Source organism: Triturus cristatus, chromosome 4_1 (assembly GCF_964204655.1).
Source record: "Triturus cristatus chromosome 4_1, aTriCri1.1, whole genome shotgun sequence".
NCBI lineage: Eukaryota > Metazoa > Chordata > Amphibia > Caudata > Salamandridae > Triturus > Triturus cristatus.
The window spans coordinates 680,443,953-680,468,979 of record NC_140585.1 but is presented as its reverse complement, the minus strand read 5'-3'; the positions used below and the strand labels follow the sequence as shown (position 1 = coordinate 680,468,979).

The 25,027-nt window shown below is 46.8% G+C and overlaps 1 protein-coding gene across 1 annotated transcript in view; it reads left to right on the top strand.

Moving 5' to 3' along the window:
• The window catches only part of CAPZA2 (capping actin protein of muscle Z-line subunit alpha 2), a 294,210-nt gene extending 274,308 nt beyond the window's left edge, over positions 1-19,902 (top strand). The window contains exon 10 of the mRNA XM_085653146.1: positions 18,969-19,902. Within this exon, the coding sequence (XP_085509272.1) occupies positions 18,969-19,109 (141 nt within the window). The 3' untranslated portion in view covers positions 19,110-19,902. The remainder of the gene's footprint in view (positions 1-18,968) is intronic.
• Positions 19,903-25,027: the final 5,125 nt, after the last annotated feature.

Genomic DNA, 25,027 nt, shown 5'->3' with positions numbered 1-25,027 from the left:
AAAAAGTCTCGGACCGAAAATCCACTGGACCCGAAACAGTAAGAAATCACAATCCACCCAGAAACTGGACACATTCATGCCAAACTTCCGGAAAGTAGGAAAATGAGCTTATCAGAGGACTACCACATTCCTTTAAAAAATTTAAATGTGGCCATTGACTCTTCTTCTCTTTACATTTCTGAAGACCCTCTTCTTTTCACCTGCACATTACCCTACACCACCATTACCTGATCCACAAGATACATGGGAGGATGATGATGATTTAGATGCCTTTGCACCACAAGATGTCCCAAAGGATCCTGATTCATTGGATCATTATAATGTCCCTCAACCTGAAAATGCCTCTGATTTGTATCCATCTAGACCTTCCTCTCCAGATGATATTGGGTACATTGAGCTCATTAATAGGGCTGCAGAATACCATGGGTTAGAGCTCCATAAGAAGAGTCTAGAGGAGGATTTCATATTGGAGACCCTTAGTTCATCTCAAAGGGCTACCCAAACCTTACCGATGCTAAAGCCCCTGCTTAAACATAATTAGGATATCTTTCAGGACCCTGTCAAAGCTAGGATCATCACTCCCAGGGTAGAGAAGAAATACAGGGCTGCACCTAATGACCCAGTCTACATCAAAGGCCAGTTACAGTTAGACTCTTTGGTCGTTTCTAATGCTCGTAAGAGGGCTAACTCCCAAACCACATGGGATGCCCTGCCTCCTGATAAGGAGTCCAAATTATTCGATCCTTTTGGTAAACAGATAGCATCGCAAGTGGCTAATAATTGGTGCATTGCCAACGCCCAGGCATTACTGGCAAGATATGATAGAGCTCATTATGATAAACTCCAGAAGCTCATAGAGTTCCTTCCTGATGAGCATAAAGCTAAAGCCAGCGACCTTATTCAAGAGGGTAAGTTAATAACCAATACCTCTATCAGATGTGCCTTAGATCAGGCAGATAATGCGTCTCGGGCACTGAACACTAGTGTACTGCTCCGTAGGCATGCTTGTTTAAGGATTTCTGGGTTTAAACTTGAGGTGCAAGCCTCTATCCTTAATCAACCTTTTGATACACATCTCTCAGGCCCAGCTGTTGATGCATCTTTGGAAAAGATGAAAAAAGACAGATTGCTAAGTCCATGGGGGCCTTACAAGCACATTCCAACAGAGGTTCCTTTTCGTCGCTCATTCTACAGGGGCGGCTCCAAAAACATCTCTACAGACAATGCCTCCTCCTCTTACAAGGGCAACAATCAGTCGACCTCTTTAAGAGGTTATTTCCGAGGAGGATATAGAGGAAATAATGGCAGGGGAAGAGGCAGAGGTAATTCAACACGCAACTCCCCTGCCAACAACAAACAATGACTTAGTTCCCATACCCCCCAATCATTCCTCTCCTGTCAGGGGACTTCTCACAATTTCTACCCATTTGGAATATGATTACATCTGACAAATGGGTTCTACAAATTATCCAATCTGGTTATTGCCTGGAACTTGCTAGCACTCCACCCAATATTCCTCCAAGGTCACACCTCATGTCAAAAGAACATCTTGCGCTTCTAAAGCTAGAAGTTCTTTCGTTATTGCAAAAAGTTGAAATAGAGCCAGTTCCTTTCCAATATCAAGGAACAGGAGAAATGCTCCCTCTACTTTCTAATCCCCTTTCTAAGGGCTGCTCTCTCAGGCCCATATTGGACCTTAGAAAACTCCATCTCTACATTCAATCAGACCATTTTCACCTGGTGACACTACAACAACTGCTTCCTCTCCTTCAGCACGGCGACTTTCTATCCACTCTGGATCTAAAGGACGCTTATTTTCATATATCAATACACCCTGCCCACCGCAAATACCTCCGGTTTGTGGTAGCAGGCCAACATCAATTCAAGGTCCTACCCTTCGGAGTGACAACTGCTCCCAGGGTTTTCCCTAAATGCTTGGCAGTAGTCTCAGCCCTCCTGAGGAGACAATATATTCACGTCTTCCCCTACTTAGGCGACTGGCCTATTAAGGTCAGTTCACACAATAGTTACCTTCGACACACAGAGAAAACTGCAACGCCTTCACCAACTAGGGTTCACAATAAAACAGGCCAAATCCCATCTCCAACCCTCCATGTCTCAAGACTATCTAGGTGCTACCATAGACGCACACAAAGCTGTAGCATATCCAACTCTTGCCAGACTCAGGACGTTTCAGAACGTACTGTCTGTTTCACCCTCAACACTCCTTACCAGCTTGAGGGTTCATGCAATTACTAGGAATGATGGCGTCTTGCATTTTCATAGTTCCCTACGAAAGACTTCAGATGCATCCCCTGCACGAATGCTTAGCAAGTCAGTAGAACCAGGCTCAGGGTCAGTTATCAGATCTAGTGTTGGTAGACGGCCACACCCATCGTTCTCTGCAGTGGTGGAACACTCAAAACCTGTTAAAAAGGCGTCCCTTCAGCGATCCGGTTCCACAGATAGTACTGACTACAGACTCGTCACTAACAGGTTGTGGAGCACATCTCCAAAACTACACAATTCAAGGCATGTAGAACCCCCAACAGAAACAGCTTCACATCAATCACCTAGAGCGCCGAGCGATTTTTCTGGCTCTGAAAGCATTTCGAGTTGTTAGTACGCAAAACCATACTAATTTGTAAAGACAACATGACAGCCACGTACTGCATTCAGAAACAGAGGGGAAACACCCTCCAACTGTCCCAGCTAGCACAGGAAATCTGTAGATGGGCCATTCATCACAAAATCTATCTCCTGGCAGAACACCTCCCAAGAGTGGACAATCAGATTGCAGATCTGTTAAGTCGCCAGACACAACAGATCCACGAATGGGAACTACATCCTCAAGTCCTCCTTCCATTCTTCAGATGTGAGGCTTCCCAAACATACACCTGTTCGCCACGCATCTAAACGCAAAATGCCCAAACTTCACGTCCAGGTATCCACACCCATTGTCCAAAGGCAATGCACTATGGATGAATTGGTCAGGGATATTTGCTCACCTTTTTCCGCCTCTCCCACTCATTCCATTAGTGGTTCGGAAACTCAAACCTCTCTGACGCTAATCCTAGTTGCTCCCACATGGGCACTTCAACCGTGGTTCACAACCCTATTGGAACTCTCAGTAGTTCCTCATCAAAAACTACGTCTTTCCCCCAGTCTCTTCACCCAGAGCAATGGTGAGATAAGACACCCAGATCCCAGTCAACTCAATATAGCGATCTGGCACCTGAAGTTCTATAGTTTGGCTATCTAAATCTACCGCCAGACTGTATGAATATCATCAAGGAAGCTAGGCGACCTACCACAAGAGCCTGCAATGCAGCCAAGTGGAAGCAGTTTGTCATTTACTGTAACAACAACCTCATCAACCCGCTTGATGCTTCGGTACAAAACATGACATGCTATTTGTTACATCTACAACGTTACAATTTAGCATACACATCTATCCGCTTACATCTTGCTGCAATGGCTGCATACCTCCAAAATAGACCGCCTCTGTCTCTTTCTTACATGGAAAGTAGCTTTTCTAATTGCTATCGCATCACTCAGCAGAGTCAGTGAGATCCAGGCATTAACCATAGAAGAACCTTTTTTGCAGATGCACCAAAACAAAGTAGTTCTTCGGACCCACCCTAAATTCCTTCCTAAAGTCATTTCTGCCTTTCACATTAATCAATCGGTTGAGTTACCGGCTTTCTTCCCTCAACCAGATTCAGTGGCAGAACGTGCTCTGCACACATTAGATGTCAAACGAGCATTACTGTATTACATTGAAAGGACAAAACCTTTCAGTAACACCAATAAACTTTTTGTAGCTTTTGCTCCACCACACAAGGCCAATGCCATATCAAAATCAGGTATTGCAAATCCCGCCCGGAGCCCGACTTCCGGAGTCATCGCCTCTGGAGGACCGGCTCCTCACAGAACACCTGACAGAGGGCGACCTCCCTAACATACCAAACTGATAAACAACCGGCCAGATCCATTCGCAGCCCGTAAAGACCGATGGGAGGCCGAGCTGGGGGAATTCAATGAAGCGGACTGGCAGGCGGCACTTTCCTCCCCTAGGGAGGTGGGCGTCTCATCCAGACTGCGTCTGGTCCAACTTAAAATTCTGCACCGCACATACTACACTCGTACACTCCTATTTAAACTTAACCAAACTGACTCCCCGCTATGTCTTAGGCAGTGTGGGACAGAGGGAACCCTTCTACATACCCTGTGGGAATGCCCGGCCATAACTCTGTACTGGAAGGGAATTCTGCGCACACTCGCCCAAGTGACCGGGGTCCCAACACTCCCAGAGCCACGGAGATGTCTCCTCAATGTCTGGGAACCGACGGATCACAACAAGATCACGCAACTCTGGGTAACACTGGGACTTATGCTTGCGAAACGCAATATAGCCCAAAAATGGGGCTCTAGCCAAACTCCAACCCTCGCCCAGTGGTCCCGAGACATGGACTCCACAATGGTGGTTGAAAAAACTGTATCTTCACAGAGGCTGCCCCAAAAAATGGACCCGGGTGTGGGGTGGGTGGAATGCCTATAGAGGAAATATATGTGAACCCCCGAGCGACACATCAGACTCGGACGTCAGTGACCACGATTAGACGAGATGTACTTGGTCGGCGAAATGTGATAAATACTGTCTTGCGAAGCCAAAAGGAGCTCTCTGCTTTTCACAATGTCATGAATGTTCCGCGGCACTCTCACTGGATGTGTATTCTACTGAACCTGATGCCAATGTGTATTGTTTTATGTTCAAACTTCAATAAAAATATTTACAAAAAAAAAAAATCAGGTATTGCAAGGTGGATTAAGTGTATTCAGATATGCTATGCAAAGGCTAAACAAATATTACCAGTTCTCCCTAGAGCGCACTCTACACGTAAACTGGGGGCTTCTATGGCATTTGTAGGGAATATACCCATAGACCTATGCAAAGCTGCAACATGGTCCACCCCTCACACATTCACAAAACACTATTCAGTGGATGTGTTAGCAGCACAACAAGCTAGAGTAGGCCAGGCAGTTTTACGTACACTATTTCAAACTACTGCAACAGCTACAGGTTAACCACCGCTTTGGGAGATAACTGCTGTATAGTCTATGCACAAGCATATGATCTATAGCTCATATGCGTCTAACGGAAAATGCTACTAACCAGTATGCATCTGTTCTTAACATGTAGAGCTGTAGACTCATATGCGCCCACCCACCTCCCAGGGTACCTATACCTGTTGCAGTTACATCTTACTTAGATACATACATTCATGGACATCTCCTTCTAACTACTCTCACTGGCTCCATTATCACCCTCTGCGGGGAATACAATCGAACAATGGAGTCGATGTCCATACGCACTATCACCTAAGAGAGGAGTCACCGACCTCATGACTGGAATGACTGCTTCGAAGAAAAACAAAGTGCAAACATCCGGACCCAACAAAAGATGGCAATCTCTGCACAAGCATAGGACTCTACAGCTCTGCATGCCAAGAACAGATGCTTACTGGTAAGTAGCATTTTCCTACTGGGTCACCAGATAGTCGTAGCTATACATCTGAAAGAGACACGTTCGTGATAGATTCCTTACCTTAGAATATCCCCAGGCCTCAGACTGGATCCGGAAAGTTTTTCGTCAGCAGTACCATGCGCGTCGGTAGGTGGCGTTGTGCAGCTCCGCGTCCGTCGCAGGCGTCTTATGCGCAGAGATGACGTCACGGAGACTACTTAGGCGCCACCCATGCGTGCTGACGTCAGTTTTTTCTTTTTCCGCGCCAGCAATCGCAGATCCGGTTAGAGCAGTACCCAAGTCACTTTTTGACTAACTTTTTTACACTTTTGTCTCTACTTCTTTTGACTCCTGGTGCCACGTAGGGATGCCTGGGTTTAAGTCCTGCGGGACCTGTCTCCGTATGTCGGTGGCCGACCCCCATGGCGTCGGTCTCTACTGTCTGGAGCGCGAACATGACTCCCGGTCATGTTCCGACTGTCTGGCCATGGCTCCGAAGGCTTTGCGGGAGCGGTTCCGAAAGCTGCTGGAGGCCAGGCAGTCGTCTCCATGCTGTTCATGGTCCAGGGGTTGCTCGAGGGACCGACCGCGGAGCCATCATCGCTCCTCTGGGTCAAAGTCTTCACCCACGGAATCGGGTAAGAGACGTCACAAGAAAGTCTAAGAAGCATGTTTGCTCTCCGACGTCCCCCCGTCGGTCTCCGGACGAGGGTGCCAGGGGTCTTTACCCTGCGGCTCAGTTGGAGCCTGGGGGTCCCACGGCCTACCCACCTTATCCGGGTCAGTCGGCGACTCCGGCCCAGGTGCAAGAATTTCTTGCCGCCATGGACTGCCTTTTCAGACCTAGGGCTCCCGCTGGTGCGCCTTCGGGCCCCCGCGGTCACGATTGAGGGCCCTTGCTGGCGGCCCCGGTGCCGCAGTTTCGGGTTTATCCTCCCGAGCAGCGAGTCCAGGATATTCAGGCTATGATTCCGATCTTTCAGCCTTGACCTCGAGTTTGTCAGGAGGACCCTCCGGCTCCTGGGCCTAATGGCCTCCTGCATCCTACTGGTGCAACATGCCAGGTGGCATAAGCGGGCTCTGCAGTGGGACCTGAAGTTCCAGTGGGCACTGCATCAGGGCAACCTGTCCAATCATGTCCAGATCTTGAAGGGCACTGCACGACAATTGCAGTGGTGGCTCACGTACCGCGATTGGGTCAATGGCAGATCCCTCTCCCTTCCCCAACCGGAGCACACAGTGGTGACAGATGAGTCCCTCCTGGACTGGGGAGGCCACTTGGGAGAGGCGGAGATCAGAGGCCTCTGGTCTCCGGCGGAGTTGGCTCCATATCAACCTTTTGGAGCTTTGGGCGATTCCTCTTGCACTGAAGGCATTCCTTCCCTCTGTCCGGGGAAGTGTAGTGCAGGTGTTCATGGACACCACCGCCATGTGGTATTGCAACAAACAGGGCGGGGTGGGGTCTTGGACCCTATGTCAGGAGGCTCTGCGCCTCTGGACATGGCTGGAACATCAAGGCATTACCTTGGTGGTTCAACACCTGGCAGGTTCTCTGAACGTCAGGGTGGATGCACTCAGCCGCTGGTGCTTGATCGATTACCAATGGCGTCTGCACTCGGACATGGCGCAAGGTCTCTTTCTGCAGTGGGGAGAGCCTTGGTTAGATCTATTCGCCACCGAAGAGAACGCGCAATGTCATCAGTTCTGCGCATTGGAATTTCCAAGGCGCCACTCGCTCTGCGACGCTTTTCGTTGCGAGTGGAGTTGCGGTCTGTTGTACGCCTTTCCACCTGTACCACTTATGCCCAGAGTGCTGAAGATATGGCGCGACCTGGCCCTAGTCATCCTTGTGGCTCCGGATTGGGCACGAAGATACTGGTATCCCGAGCTACTCAGCATGGCGATCGATCCCCCGATCCGACTTCAGGAGATTGAGTGGCGGCAGTTGACAGCTTTTGATTCTCTCTCCCCCCCCCCCCCCCCCCCCCCCCCCAAGTCTGTGATGTCATTCTGGCAGCCAGGCGTCCCTCCACTAAGACGGTGTACGTCTGCAGGTGGAACAAGTTTGTGGCATGCTACACAGCACAGTCTGTGGATCCCCTTTCTGCCCCTCTTTCTGAGGTCCTTCTGTTCTTACTATCCTTGGCCCAGCAGGGCAATGCTCTGAGCACTATCAAAGGTTATCTTTCGGCCATCTCCGTCTTTCTAAGGCTTCCAGATCAGCCTTCTCTCTTCAAGTCCCCGGTTGTTAACCGTTTCCTGAAAGGCATTATATACACGTTTCCTCCCGTGCCTTTCATGATGCCTCAATTGGACTTGAATCTTGTTTTGACCTATCTGATGTGCGCTCTTTTTGAGCCCCTTCATAACTGTCCTTTAAGTCTTCTCACTTTAAAGACGGCTTTCCTGGTAGCTATCACCTCTGCCAGAAGAGCAAGTGAGCTCCAGGCTCTTTCTTATAAACCTACTTTCCTTTCTGTTCATCCGGACAAGGTGGTTGGAAGGACCCGCCCATTCTTGCCAAAGGTTCTCACGCCCTTCCACATCGGGCAGACATCACTTTGCCCTCCTTCTTTCCGCATCCTTCAAAAGAGGAAAAGAGGCTTCACCGTCTGGACCCAAAACGTGCGCTTTCGTTCCATCTGAAGCGCACACAACAGTTCCGGGTGGATGACCAGCTCTTTGTTGGCTACATGGGCCCCAGAAAAGGTCAGGCTGTGCACAAACAGACCATCTCTCGGTGGGTCGTTCTGTGCATCAAAGCGTGTTACTCGCTGGCTAAGAAGGAGCCTCCTGTGGGGCTGCATGCCCATTCTACCAGGGCAACGGCGGCCACTACTGCCTTGGGACGCGGCGTTCCCTTGCAGGATATTTGTCAGTCAGCTATGTGGGCTTCGCTGCACACGTTTACCAAGCACTACAGCCTTGACGGCCAAGTCCAGAGAGACGGCTTCTTTGGCCGTTCTGTTCTCCGTGACTTTCTGGTGTAATCTTATTCGCAGACCCTCCACCGGGGTTGATATTGCTGGGGTATCTATTCTAAGGAAAGGAATCTATCACCAACCTGTCTTTCAGATGTACAAGTTACTACTTGTGTAACGATATATCTGTAAGAGACATTAGTTAGTGATAGATTCCATACCGCCCCACCCATCCTCGCCGTTCTGTGAACTGATTTCTAGGGTTAAGGACATCCCTTTCAGGGCCCTAGTTTCATGGCACCAGTGGTCAGTTTCTTGCATGGCTCTGCATTCCTGGTGCAGAAAGTTGTGTACAGAACTGATGTCAGCGCGCATAGGTGGCGCCTAAGTAGTCTCCGTGACGTCATCTCTGCGCATACGACGCCAGCGACGGACGCAGAGCCGTACGACGCCACCCACCGACGCACAGGGTTACTGTTGACAAAATTTCCGGATCCAGTCTGACGCCTGGGGATATTCTAAGGTAAGGAATCGATCACTAACTAATGTCTCTTACAGATATATCGAGAGAGACACACAGACCGAGAGAGAGAGACACACAGACACAGAGAGAGATAGACACACACACACACACACACAGACGGAGAGAGAGACAGACACACAGACGCAGAGAGAGACAGACACACAGACGCAGAGAGAGACAGACACACAGACGCAGAGAGAGACAGACACACAGACGGAGAGAGAGACAGACACACAGACGGAGAGAGAGACAGACACACAGACGGAGAGAGAGACAGACACACAGACGGAGAGAGAGACAGACACACAGACTGAGAGAGAGACAGACACACAGACAGACAGAGAGAGACAGACACACAGAGAGAGACAGACACGCAGGCAGAGAGAGAGACAGACACACAGGCAGAGAGAGAGACAGACACACAGGCAGAGAGAGAGACAGACACACAGGCAGAGAGAGAGACAGACACACAGGCAGAGAGAGAGACAGACACACAGGCAGAGAGAGAGACAGACACACAGGCAGAGAGAGAGACAGACACACAGGCAGAGAGAGAGACAGACACACAGGCAGAGAGAGAGACAGACACACAGGCAGAGAGAGAGACACAGACACACAGGCAGAGAGAGAGACAGACACACAGGCAGAGAGAGAGACAGACACACAGGCAGAGAGAGAGACAGACACACAGGCAGAGAGAGAGACAGACACACAGGCAGAGAGAGAGACAGACACACAGGCAGAGAGAGAGACAGACACACAGGCAGAGAGAGAGACAGACACACAGGCAGAGAGAGAGACAGACACACAGGCAGAGAGAGAGACAGACACACAGGCAGAGAGAGAGACAGACACACAGGCAGAGAGAGAGACAGACACACAGGCAGAGAGAGAGACAGACACACAGGCAGAGAGAGAGACAGACACACAGGCAGAGAGAGAGACAGACACACAGGCAGAGAGAGAGACACAGACACACAGGCAGAGAGAGAGACACAGACACACAGGCAGAGAGGGACACAGACACACAGGCAGAGAGGGACACAGACACACAGGCAGAGAGGGACACAGACACACAGGCAGAGAGGGACACAGACACACAGGCAGAGCGACAGACACCCAGGCAGAGAGAGAGACAGACACCCAGGCAGAGAGAGAGACAGACACCCAGGCAGAGAGAGAGACAGACACCCAGGCAGAGAGAGAGAGACAGACACCCAGGCAGAGAGAGAGAGACAGACACCCAGGCAGAGAGAGAGAGAGAGACAGACACCCAGGCAGAGAGAGAGAGAGAGACAGACACCCAGGCAGAGAGAGAGAGAGAGACAGACACCCAGGCAGAGAGAGAGAGAGAGACAGACACCCAGGCAGAGAGAGAGAGAGACAGACACCCAGGCAGAGAGAGAGAGAGAGAGAGAGAGACAGACACCCAGGCAGAGAGAGAGAGAGAGAGAGAGAGACAGACACCCAGGCAGAGAGAGAGAGAGACAGACACCCAGGCAGAGAGAGACAGACACCCAGGCAGAGAGAGAGAGAGAGACAGACACCCAGGCAGAGAGAGAGAGAGAGACAGACACCCAGGCAGAGAGAGAGAGAGAGACAGACACCCAGGCAGAGAGAGAGAGAGAGACAGACACCCAGGCAGAGAGAGAGAGAGAGAGAGACAGACACCCAGGCAGAGAGAGAGAGAGAGAGAGACAGACACCCAGGCAGAGAGAGAGAGAGACAGACACCCAGGCAGAGAGAGAGAGACAGACACCCAGGCAGAGAGAGAGAGACAGACACCCAGGCAGAGAGAGACACAGACACACAGGCAGAGAGACACAGACACACAGGCAGAGAGACACAGACACACAGGCAGAGAGACACAGACACACAGGCAGAGAGACACAGACACACAGGCAGAGAGACACAGACACACAGGCAGAGAGACACAGACACACAGGCAGAGAGACACAGACACACAGGCAGAGAGACACAGACACACAGGCAGAGAGACACAGACACACAGGCAGAGAGACACAGACACACAGGCAGAGAGAGACACAGACACAGGCAGAGAGAGACACAGACACAGGCAGAGAGAGACACAGACACAGGCAGAGAGAGACACAGACACAGGCAGAGAGAGACACAGACACAGGCAGAGAGACACACACGCAGAGAGAGACACAGGCAGAGAGAGACACAGACACAGGCAGAGAGAGACACAGACACAGGCAGAGAGAGAGACAGACACAGGCAGAGAGAGACAGACACAGGCAGAGAGAGACACAGACACAGGCAGAGACACAGACACACAGAGACACAGACACACAGAGACACAGACACAGACAGAGACACAGACACAGAGAGACACAGACACCCAGACAGAGAGACACAGACACCCAGACAGAGAGACACAGACACCCAGACAGAGAGACACAGACACCCAGACAGAGAGACACAGACACCCAGACAGAGAGACACAGACACCCAGACAGAGAGACACAGACACCCAGACAGAGAGACACAGACACCCAGACAGAGAGACACAGACACCCAGACAGAGAGACACAGACACCCAGACAGAGAGACACAGACACCCAGACAGAGAGACACAGACACCCAGACAGAGAGACACAGACACCCAGACAGAGAGACACAGACACCCAGACAGAGAGACACAGACACCCAGACAGAGAGACACAGACACCCAGACAGAGAGACACAGACACCCAGACAGAGAGACACAGACACCCAGACAGAGAGACACAGACACCCAGACAGAGAGACACAGACACCCAGACAGAGAGACACAGACACCCAGACAGAGAGACACAGACACCCAGACAGAGAGACACAGACACCCAGACAGAGAGACACAGACACCCAGACAGAGAGACACAGATACCCAGACACGCAGAGAGACACGGATACCCAGACACAGACACGCAGAGAGACACGGATACCCAGACACAGACACGCAGAGAGACACGGATACCCAGACACAGACACGCAGAGAGACACGGATACCCAGACACAGACACGCAGAGAGACCCAGATACCCAGACACAGACACGCAGAGAGACCCAGATACCCAGACAGAGAGAGACGGACACCCAGACAGAGAGAGACGGACACCCAGGCAGAGAGAGAGAGAGAGACACAGACACCCAGGCAGAGAGAGAGAGAGAGAGACAGACACCCAGGCAGAAAGAGAGAGAGACAGACACCCAGGCAGAGAGAGACAGACACCCAGGCAGAGAGAGAGAGACAGACACCCAGGCAGAGAGAGAGAGAGAGACAGACACCCAGGCAGAGAGAGAGAGAGACAGACACCCAGGCAGAGAGAGAGAGAGAGACAGACACCCAGGCAGAGAGAGAGAGAGAGACAGACACCCAGGCAGAGAGAGAGAGAGAGACAGACACCCAGGCAGAGAGAGAGAGAGAGACAGACACCCAGGCAGAGAGAGAGAGAGAGAGAGAGAGACAGACACCCAGGCAGAGAGAGAGAGAGACAGACACCCAGGCAGAGAGAGACACAGACACACAGGCAGAGAGACACAGGCACACAGGCAGAGAGACACAGGCACACAGGCAGAGAGAGAGAGAGAGAGAGAGAGACAGACACCCAGGCAGAGAGAGAGAGAGAGAGACAGACACCCAGGCAGAAAGAGAGAGAGACAGACACCCAGGCAGAGAGAGACAGACACCCAGGCAGAGAGAGAGAGAGAGACACCCAGGCAGAGAGAGAGAGAGAGACAGACACCCAGGCAGAGAGAGAGAGAGAGACAGACACCCAGGCAGAGAGAGAGAGAGAGACAGACACCCAGGCAGAGAGAGAGAGAGAGACAGACACCCAGGCAGAGAGAGAGAGAGAGAGAGAGAGAGAGAGAGAGAGACACCCAGGCAGAGAGAGAGAGAGAGACAGACACCCAGGCAGAGAGAGAGAGAGAGACAGACACCCAGGCAGAGAGAGAGAGAGACAGACACCCAGGCAGAGAGAGAGAGAGAGACAGACAACCAGGCAGAGAGAGAGAGAGAGACAGACACCCAGGCAGAGAGAGACACAGACACACAGGCAGAGAGAGACACAGACACCCAGGCAGAGAGAGACACAGACACCCAGGCAGAGAGAGACACAGACACCCAGGCAGAGAGAGACACAGACACACAGGCAGAGAGAGACACAGACACACAGGCAGAGAGAGACACAGACACACAGGCAGAGAGAGACACAGACACACAGGCAGAGAGAGACACAGACACACAGGCAGAGAGAGACACAGACACACAGGCAGAGAGAGACACAGACACACAGGCAGAGAGAGACACAGACACACAGGCAGAGAGAGACACAGACACACAGGCAGAGAGAGACACAGACACACAGGCAGAGAGAGACACAGACACACAGGCAGAGAGAGACACAGACACACAGGCAGAGAGAGACACAGACACACAGGCAGAGAGAGACACAGACACACAGGCAGAGAGAGACACAGACACACAGGCAGAGAGAGACACAGACACACAGGCAGAGAGAGACACAGACACCCAGACAGCGAGACACAGACACCCAGACAGCGAGACACAGACACCCAGACAGAGAGAGACAGACACCCAGACAGAGAGAGACAGACACCCAGACAGAGAGAGACAGACACCCAGACAGAGAGAGACAGACACCCAGACAGAGAGAGACAGACACCCAGACAGAGAGAGACAGACACCCAGACAGAGAGAGACAGACACCCAGACAGAGAGAGACCGACACCCAGAGACACCCAGAGACACCGACGCACGGAGACGCACGGAGACGCACGGAGACCGACACAGAGCGAGAGAGAGCGCGAGAGACCGACACAGAGCGAGAGAGAGCGAGAGAGAGCGCGAGAGACCGACACAGAGCGAGAGAGAGCGCGAGAGACCGACACAGAGCGAGAGGGAGCGCGAGAGACCGACACAGAGCGAGAGGGAGCGCGAGAGACCGACACAGAGCGAGAGGGAGAGACCGACACAGAGCGAGAGGGAGAGACCGACACAGAGCGAGAGAGAGCGAGAGACCGTCCCCCCACACCCTGGAGGGCGTTGTGTTGTGGTGCGATGCCGCAAAGCACATTTTGAGGTGTTACCAGTGGGGTCTATATGCCTATCTGCAGTGTTATCATACGCTACATGCTAAGCTACCTAGTTATGATAGTTTCCTTAGATTTAGGGCGGCCACTTTAACTGCGTCCAGTCCTCTGAGTTAGATAGGTCTCGGAGCCTGCCTCGGCGACCCATGCTATAGCTGATGATGTTGACCATTGTCGTTTGGTGGATGTATAGCGTAGCCGTTTTCCACACTGTAGGGAATACACCCATTAAATTATTACATACATACACAAATCGACTATTGGCTAATCTCACGCAGTTTGATGCCCATGGTTTATTTGCCTCATACATACTCCGATCATTCACCGGTATGACTAGTTCTTGAGCTAGAAGACCCACTACCATCCACGTTTTCCTGGTGCTTCCCGCAATAATACTTGCTAGACATTGTTTTTTTACCAGGAACCTATGCAGGAGATTGACACTTTAATTTGAATTTGATGTTCAAATTTACTATTGGGAGGCTTTCAAAGTCTGCATTCGTGGGGTTAACATCTCTAACCATGCTACCGTTCTCTGTTCAATTTATGACCGCCTTGTGAGGTTGAAGGGAGACTTGGCTGCATTGGAACATGCTCACAGTGAAACAGCCAAGCAAGTGCTTTTAGCAGAATATAACTAGCTGGCTCAGGACGAGGTTATGCACTTGGGCAGGTATGGTAGAGCGACCGGGCACAACTCTAGCTGCTCTTGTTCGGCCTAGTCCCGAAGATGATATAGTATTAACTATCCGAGATGAGTAGAATAATCCTCTACATGACTCTGGTCAGGTGGCAGATCGGGTTTGCCAATATTATATCAATCTTTATATTTTGCATACTGTCTACAATTAAAAAGCTGTAACCGACTAACTAATGCATATAATCATGAAGTGGTTAACTAGATATCAGCGGCACGCATGCGTCTAAACGGTAGGGTATCCGCACTGTTGGCTATTATGAGGGGCACACAACAAGGTTGCCCCCCTTACTCTTCATGCTGGTGGCAGAGCCTTTGGCCTGTGAGTTGCAGGAGTACCATTCTCACTCTGGTATTCTATTTCCGCATTATAAACTTATCATATCAACGTATGCTGAAGATACATGATCTTCTGCCGCCCCGTAGTCACCCCAAAAGATAAATGGAGCCCATACCAATTGTATTTTGCGCTTGGGAGAAGTGGGGGATGATGACTGATGTGCTTTGTGTAACACCATTGAAAGTATGAATAATCTCAGTGTGTAGACCTAGATGATGTGCTAAGTCGTTAACATGAATATGGCTATGGTCACCTCTCCTTGATATTGCCTGTTCATTTGCAGTGGGGCGTTTTATGTTACATCTGGACTAACTTTGGTGATGTGGTGTTTTTTACCTTGTATTGTAATATTTGTGATTTTTGAATTGTACCTTCCTATGCTCATACATCACATTTATGCTTTGCATTGTACTTGCTATACACCTGAACCTCAACGGTATTCATTTTTACTGTGCCTGAAGTGTCACATTTCATTGCCTAGCAGCGTATGTTTGTTAAAATGAAAATAAAGTTTAAAAAAAGAATGTATGGTTGTCCAAATTTCCACTTCTGGAAGAAAGATGAACTTGATTCTACTGCCTTTAATTTTTGCTCCCCAAGAAGGACATCTTGTTCATTTGGTTGGTCAAGTTCAAGATTCTGTCTCCGAGCCTGGTCTTACTCGTCCTAAATATGGGATCTCCGGGTCACCTATTTTCTTCTTCCAATTCTTCTCACCCGCAGGCATTAGTTGTTGTTCACAGTTGGGACCCAGCAAAATCTATTTACTGTTACGTTTGCATGGCACACTATCAGCCGGAAGGGTATCCTTGTGCTGAGCAGATGTGGATCTAGATACAAATAGGGGCTAGTGGGACTACTCGAAAAGCCAGGCCTTCAGCTTCTTGCGGAATTCAAGAAGTGATTAGGGCGTTCTTATGTTTGGCGGCAGGTCGTTCCACGCTTTAGGAGCAATGTAGGAGAAGGATCGACAGCCGGATCTGGTTTCCCTTATGTATGCGAATTGTGCAAATAGGAGTGGAAGTGTCTGCAAGGTTTGTAAAAGCAGATGCGATTGTTGAGGTATACTCAACCACTGTTATGTAGTGCCTTCAAAGTGGGGGTGAGAAGTTTGAGTTGTGCTATTTTGTGAATGGGGAGCCAGTGAAGCTCCTTTGGGTGTGGTGAGATAGGAGTGCAGCGTAGGAGGTTGAGTGGTTCTGGCCACTGAGTTATGAAGCCTTTTGATTTGTTTTGTTTTTTTGATCCAGTCATATAAGGTGTTCCAGTAGTCCAGTTTGCTTGTGACTAGGACGTGCGTGATGGTTTCACGGGTGCCGATTAGAAGCCATTTGAAAATCTTCCTCCGCACCTTCAGGGAATGGAAGCAAGATGCTGTGATGGCATTGACTCGAGTGGTCCTGTCTAGTTTGCTCCAAGGTTATCGATGTGGGGGTGGGTGTCAGTCCTAGGTCTGTTGGTCACCAAGTGAAGTCCCACAGTGATGTGCTCTTCCCAAAGATCACGATTTCAGTCTTGTGGGGAGTTCAGCTTTAGACAGTTGAGGCGTTAAACGGCTGCAGGAAGATGTATCAATCGGAAGAAAATGTTACGTACCCTCTAAGAACTTTTCTAGTCTTCCTGCGGATTCCTCAGACCCTTTACTGTTTCAATGAGGAGTGCACTTTATGTGCTGTATTTGCTGCTGTCGTTGCTTTGCTCGGTTCGTCTCCGCATGCAACAGTGGAGTGCAGAAAATGTTATTGAAGTATTGTCATCACACAGATTAGAGCCGGTTAAACTCCAATGTTGTCATGTCCTGAGGAAGAGTCATGGCTAAAGCATCATGGTTCCGTCTAATGGTGCTAGAGTGATATCGCTGAGGAAAAGCTTTTTTGGACAAGTCTGCGAAGGAAGGCTATTTCAGGTGATGTGAGTTATCTGAAGTATGATTATGTATACTGCAGAAATATTGGTGCTAAAGTAAGTAACTTTAAAAAAAAAAATTTTTGAAGAAGATACAAGTTTAAAAAAAAGAAAATCATTAGGAAGGGGTAATGAGCTACAGCCAGCTCAATCTTGGACTCCAAAACAGATGGCCTCAGTCTGGGAATCGATTAGCTGTGACATGATTGGTATGCTCTCAGTGGTTGCTATTCTTTCGCGGTTTTTGAAGTTCAAGGCCTGAAGGAAGATTCTGCGAAGATCTTATTTAAAATGTTGTATCGTCTGCATAAGACTGGATCCATTCCTGTTTGTCCTTAAAGTCAAAATCGAGGAGACCATGTAAATTTTAAAGCAAATTGGTATTGACTGTGAACGCTGCAGTACTCCGCTGGAGCTGACCTGAGCGAATAGTTTCTCCCTTTGAGCATGATGGCTTAAAAAAATTAAACCATTTGATAATAGAATTGTTTACTTGGGGCTCCATAGTGAGGTTTTCAGCAAATTATAATTATTCATAGTAGTGCAAGCCACAGACAAATTTAGTATGATTAAGGAGCATCCTACCAGTTGAGGTATTCTGTGCCTTGACTAAAAGCTCTGATTGGAAAAGTAGAAGACAATTATAAGCATCCAGATGATTTTGAAGCTTTGGGACAACTAATTTCTCCATGATTTTGGCCAACACAGCGAGATGAAGGATAGGCCTTAAAGTGACCAGTAAAGTCAGACCTAAGTTAGCTTTTTCCACCAAGGGGCTGCCACTACCATTCTTCAGCTGGAGATGCACATGAACCTTTTAAATAAGCATTGGCAAAGTCAATAGATCTTACCCTTGGAACCTATTGGCTTTGTCAGTGCATTGTGGTGATGCTGGAAAGCATGGCCAAAAGGGGGGGGGGGGGGGGGAAACAGTGATGTAGCCACATCTTTACACATGGCGCACACATGCATCACTAACCAAGGCATGCCTAAAAAATGTTGCAGGTTCCATTTTTATTTAATTTGTTTACTAATCCGAGATGGATTGGTAAATTAAATGCAACTAGTGTAAAAGCACTTTTGTAAAGGTGTGGTCTGGCAGCAATTTGCTACCTTGTCCACCCCAAAAAACCAATAAAAATATTAAAAAAAAGATTGTGTGGTTGGGGAGGGGGAAAAACTACGCAAACAAAAATCTCACAGGCAAGAAAGCGGAGTTTGATGAAGAGGGAATTATATAAGAGAGCTTGCAATAGGAGGGAGACAGCAACACAAAGTGCAGCGGCTGGGGAGAAGCACACAAGAGAGTGACCTGGAAAGCACATGCAGTTTCAGAGTGCTTGCGTTAAAATGCAGCTCCCAACAAATAAGCAGTGGTAGGATACAAGTCAGCCGATCAGAAGGATGATAGAGGCTACATTCCATGGAAGGGACAAATACATGATGGGCAAGGAAAATAATTGTATTAGAAGCAAGGAAATAAGTGACCGTCAAGCCAACCAATGGTAATCAGTGGGAAGACAGTAAGCTTACAATAGGTCTTTTTTAACTAGACCACTTGGGCTGTCTGTATCTGCGAAACCAAAAATGAAGCATTTCACTAGATGGCAAGTAATTGGAGCAAATAAAGGGACGATCTGTTAACAGCCGTCCTGGAACAGGGGCCACAGGTGCAATGACTGATTTGAGTCCTGCTCCTCGTCAAGTCTACCAGGCTTTATTGTGACTCAGTGCATTTTTAGGTCTGGCGTTAACTAGGACCTTTTGATTTATACTGTTAGCGCAGGTGCACCTTTGTTTCTGTGTAATGGCTTGATAGCAATACGGTTGTCAATTGTGCTACTTAATTGTGCACCTTTACTTACATAATTGTGTCAGTTTACTTCATGCATGCCACATTAACTGATTACACTCTCTGTTGGCTATTTTTTACAGACTGCCATCAGCGAGAACTATCAAACTATGTCGGACACTACTTTCAAGGCCTTACGTCGGCAGTTGCCAGTCACCCGCACTAAAATCGACTGGAACAAGATTCTCAGCTACAAAATTGGAAAAGAGATGCAGAACGCTTAAAATGAACATTGCATGACTGGATCATTTTAGTGTCCTTATATACAAATGAAAACATTGCAGAAGTATTCAGAACTGGCACGTTTCCCAGTCGCCGTGGGTTTTAGCCATTGGAAATCACTATAATTAAATCAATTAATTAGAGCACAAAGCTTAGCTAATCTACTATTTTTCCTTTTTTTTGTATTTTAGTTTTTCTTGAAGAAAGCTGGTAAATCGGCTAAACTGAATATCTCCTCCTTACTTTAGAATTATTTTAAATAAACCAAACATGCCCATTAGATTTGGGTTGAAAGTAGGAAAAGATAAATATTTTTACTTAATCCTGTAATTAATATTTGGTACTTTATTATGAGGTGGATAGCCTCTCAAATGTAATGAGGTCGAGAATGGACATTTGTAGTTACAAAATCATCATAGCTTTTGCCGTATGTGCTTCTTTGGAAATAGTCTTTATTCTTTCCTTTGTATGAAAGCAATTTATGTTAAAATCTTTGGAAATGCATTTATTGTGCGAGTTCAGTGTTTCACTGAAGCAGTTTTAAAGGCGGCCAAGGTATAATGTTGTTTTTTTTGTTTTTGAACAAAAGGAAATAAATACAATATGTTTTCATGAGAGCTATTTAAGCGAGCGTGGATTCCATCTGCTCTTAACGTTTTTTTAATATACAACTACAAATGTATTATAACACCGCAAACTGTAATATATATATAACCCTGTACTCTTTACTGTGACCGTTTTTCCTTGATTGAAATGTGCTACACTTCAACATAACATTAAAATGCACATTTTGTATTTGTGAGTTGCACAGAAATTGCGTGGGAGTTTCTGGGCTTTGGCATGGACTTTCATAACTACTATGGTTTTCATATTTTATTGAATGCAAATAAGTTGTGTAATTGTTTGAAACATGTATTGATAGCAGCCTCTGCTCGTCCTCTGGGTTGTTTTCAATATTTTCACAGCTGTTTTCAGCTATTTGCTGGTCGTGCCAGGGTTAGCCTTATAGAAGAACAGGTTGGTTAGACAATAAGGTAAGATTGTCTTTGCTTTTAGGACCCCCAGAAATGGAAGGGAGGAAGGATGGGGATCAAGAGGAACATTTATGACTATACAAACCAGGGGTGTCGAAGCTTCCAACTCCTACAGAGGAGTGCCAGTGAGGGACAGTTCATGCAAAGTGTTTATTGCCTTTTGGGTTACATAGAATCTACAAGGCATTAAGCTATACTTTTTTTTTTTTTTATAGCATAGAGCCATTGTCTTTTGTCTAGTCAAGTAATAATTGAACTGTTTCAGCCATCGGTTGTATGTTGGAACAATAGGCTAAACAATGAAAGCCTTTACAGTGAAGGCTTAACAACATAAGTCTTATCAACGGCTGTATTTACAACGAACATTTTTACCACGGAAATGCCTTTACCTCGAAAATGTACGTTTTTGGCTGGTAAGTATAAAACGTTTCTTATTAGACATACTTCTATAAGTATAATGAGTTTCTACTTGCCTATAAAAAATACTTTTTGGTAAAGGCAAGTGCTTGGTAAAAATATTATAGGTAAATATTAACTATATATGTATGTGTGTATATAGGTATGTGTGTGTGTGTGTGTGTGTGTGTGTATGTATATATATATATAATCTACTGGCGGTCGCCAGTAGATAGTTATAGTTAGGACCACGTTTCCATAGGAAATCCGCAACATTCTATTTTGAATAACTTTGGCGCCGGTTGACGAATCCTCGCGAATTTTTCAAAATAGGTGGGGCGCTACGCTCCGCTCCTACCCTGAAAGTCTCGGGGGGATTCGTCAAGCGGGGGCTGAGATAAAAGGGGGGTCCCAAAACGCGTTTTTCCCATGCATTTTTCCATAGGACCTTTAGACACAGCTACAGCCCGAACGGCTGAACAGAATTACTTGAAATTTGGCAGAGAGGTCGTCCTCAGGTCAAGGAAGTGCCTTTTGTAGGTTTGGTGTAAATCTGTTCAGTAGATCCTGAGAAAATAGCCTTTAAATCAATATATATATCTGTGGCAGCTTACGGTGCGCTTACCGTGCGCTTACGGTAAGCTTACCGTAAGTGTACGGTGCCGTGCGCGAGCGCGATTCTGATTGGCTGTTAGATCTTAGTAAACATTCGAATCGGTCGAAACCAGGAAATGGCGGCCGCCATTTTCTCTCTCGCAATCTGACAGGGGGTTGAAAAACAAAGTCCAAAAACATGTAAAGGGGCTGTTTAGACAGCTCCCGAGCACCTAGCCATGTTGAGGGAGTCCCCAACGATCCCCCCAAGTGAGAAAAGGCAAATTTATTTTTTTCGAAAATTTCGCCGATTACGCTTACCGTACGCGTACGATAAGAAATATTAAAAAAAAAATATCCACATTCTCCCCACCCCGTGTGCAAAAGGTGCCCGCAGGGCACCTTTTGTGCATGTCTTATAATAGCTAAATCAAACATATATTTTACCTGTCACAACGATGCTCATCATATGTCCTCCATGTGCGCACGGTGCGCGAAGCGCATCGTGCGTTCATGGCCCATGTAGCGTAACGTGGGCACGCGGTGCGCGAAGCGCACCGCGTGCTCACTGTGCGCGCACCGTGCGCGAAGCGCACCGCGCGCGCACGGAACGAACTGCGTTAAGTGGGCGCGCACGCCACAAATGGCGTAAAGTAACTTAGCATTTAAAAAACCGTACAAATTCACTGAAAAAACCATAGGTTTCACACACGTTATAGTTAGTAATTAGCATTTAAAAAACCTTGCAAATTCACTGAAAAAACCATAGGTTTCACACATGTTATAGTTAGCTGGACATTTTACTGATAAAAAACCAATGAAATTCCCCCGTTATAGTTACTGTAGGCAACTATAACTCACGCGACCGTAATCCTCTGCTGATGACGTGTCTTTATGAAAAAAAAATATTTGTAATATATGTATAGCTAAAATTTAATGGAAGAAGACATGGGCAAATAAGTGTCTAAATACAGTATTAGCATCAGCAGAGGATTGCGGTCGCGTGAGTTATAGTTGCCTACAGTAACTATAACGGGGGAATTTCATTGGTTTTTTATCAGTAAAATGTCCAGCTAACTATAACATGTGTGAAGCCTATGGTTTTTTCAGTGAATATATATATATATATATGTGTGTGTGTATGTATGTGTATATACACACACGCACCCTTACCTCCCAAAGACCCATACCCACCCTAAATCTTTAAAGTACCCCTTCCATCCAAAAAACACACACATCCTAAACCCTACAAATTCCTATGCCACCCAAAAACCCATACCCAGAAAATCTCCAAAAATTCCCTTGCCACCCAAAACCCCCTAACAACCCTAAACCCTAAAAAATCACCTTGCCACACAAAATCAAATCACCTGCCACCCGATATATAGACAGATATATATATATGTATGTGTATATATATATATATATGTGTGTGTGTGTGTGTGTATATATATATTACCTACTGGCGGTCGCCAGTAGGTAGTTATAGTTAGGACCCTATTTCCATAGGAAATCCGCAACATTCTATTTTGAATAACTTTGGCGCCGGTCGACGAATCCTCGCGAATTTTTCAAAATAGGTGGGGCGCTACGCTCCGCTCCTACCCTGAAAGTCTCGGGGGGATTCGTCAGGTGGGGGCTGAGAAAAAAGGGGGGTCCCAAAACGCGTTTTCCCCATGCATTTTTCCATAGGACCTTTAGACACAGCTACAGCCCGAACGGCTGAACAGAATTACTTGAAATTTGGCAGAGAGGTAGCCATAAGGTCAAGGAAGTGCCTTTTGTAGGTTTGGTGTAAATCTGTTCAGTATTTCCTGAGAAAATAGCATTTAAAAGCATATATATATGTGGGCGGAGCCTAACCACACATCTCATCCTGAGATCTGATTGGCTGTCAGCACTTCATCCAAGAAGTGTTGGCAGCCATCTTGGGACCAATATACATGATAGCACCTCATTAAAAAGCATTGCAGTTAATAGAAGGTTTTAAGACTTTAGTTACATTATAAATCATTTGTTGATGGTACCATACTCATTTTAGGAATTGTGGTATGTTCTAAGGTGATTTTACCATGTGAAAAAGCCTTCTGCTGGGATATCATCATTGAGAGAAAAATATTTTCTCATGCTTTTACCACAGAGGTTTGGAAGGTGATCTATAGGCTAAACTGAGAGCTTATTTTCTGTAAATTCACATTATCTTTCTCAGTCATGTGAGAATGAAGTCTGACATTCTCAGTAAAACATGTACATCCAACAAGGGCAGAGACTGTCAGTTGATTCCTTTGTGTTCTACTGCAGCTTCCCAGAGTGTTCCAAAGAACTACTAGAGCGCTAACAGTCCTACTTATGATAAACGTATGGCACACCTGAAGCCATCTTGCTTGGATTAAAGTGGTAACTCTTAAAACATTTAATTTAAAAAGGAACAAAATGAGGGGGTTCATTTTTCCATAAAAAGTATGATTAGTGCTGCAGAAAGAAAAATTAGGGCACATTTTGAGTGACTTCTCAAATCCTCTTCTATTTCATTGAAAAATTCTGACATGCAGACTGAAACATGCACTTTCAATACCAGCAGCAGTTTTCCCTGGTGAGCAGTAGCTTTACTACAGTGATCTAATGAGCAAAAAGAGTGCTAACATTCTGAATTTATGGCAAATGTGTGACATATCTGAATGCCTTCTTGATGGAATCAAAGTAAAAAACTGAAAGTATTTCCTACTGAGGAGACTGCAGTAAATGAGGAAATTAGGAAACTTCATAACAAATAAGTCTCCCAAGATGGCCACCAGAGACAAAAGAGCCCAAATGTAGCCCAAATATCACCCAGATGTAGCCCAAGTATAGCCCAATGACAGAATGTCCCAGAATGTTCTTAAAAACAACTAGAGCGCTTACTGTCTTCATTATGACAAAAGTATGGCACACCTGAAGCCATCTTGATTGGAATAAACTGGTAACACTTAAAACATTTAATTTAAAAAGGAACACAATGAGGAGGTTCATTTTGCCATAGAAATTATGATTAATGCTGAAGAAAGAAAATGAGGGCACATTTTGAGTGACTTCTCAAATCCTCTTCTATTTCATTAAAAAATTCTGACATGCAGACTGAAACATGCACTTGTAATACCAGGAGCAGACTTCCATGGTGCAGTAGTTTTACTACAGTGATCTAATGAGCAACTAGAGTGCTAACATTCTGAATTTATGGCAAATGTGTGACATATCTGAATACCTTCATGATGGAATCAAAGTAAAAAACTGAAAGCATTTCCTACTGAGGAGACTGCAGTACATGAGGAAATTAGGAAACTTCATAACAAATAAATCTCCCAAGATGGCCACCGGAGACAAAAGAGCCCAAATGTAGCCCAAAATCACCCAGATGTAGCCCAAATATAGCCCAATGACAGAAGTGTGCAAAACACTTATTATTTTGTGTTTTTGCAGTGTTATATAGTGCAGACTTGTCAGGTATTGGAGTGCTTTACATGAGCATTGGTTACATCACACAAGAACAAATTCATTTTGGTTGTAGACATGGGGAGACTAAGTGATTTGACCAGAATCACAGAATGTCGAGCTGAAGCAGAAACTTCAACCTGGTTCCCCAGTTGCAAAGTCTGCAGTTCTGGAAGTAACACCACATCCTCTCCCCTAAGTGCAACATTTAATCAAGTGGTCAACTGGATAAAAAACATAAAGATAACAAATAATTTAAAAGTGCTTTGTCGCTATTTGAAAACTCAGAAAATATGTCCTTATTTTAGTCTTTTAGAGCACTAACCATAATTTTGATGCCAATAAGACCCTCTCATATATGTAATTTCTAAAGGAAATGCTCTAGGTATTACAGTTTTGATTACATCAAGATGATGTCAGGCGTTCCA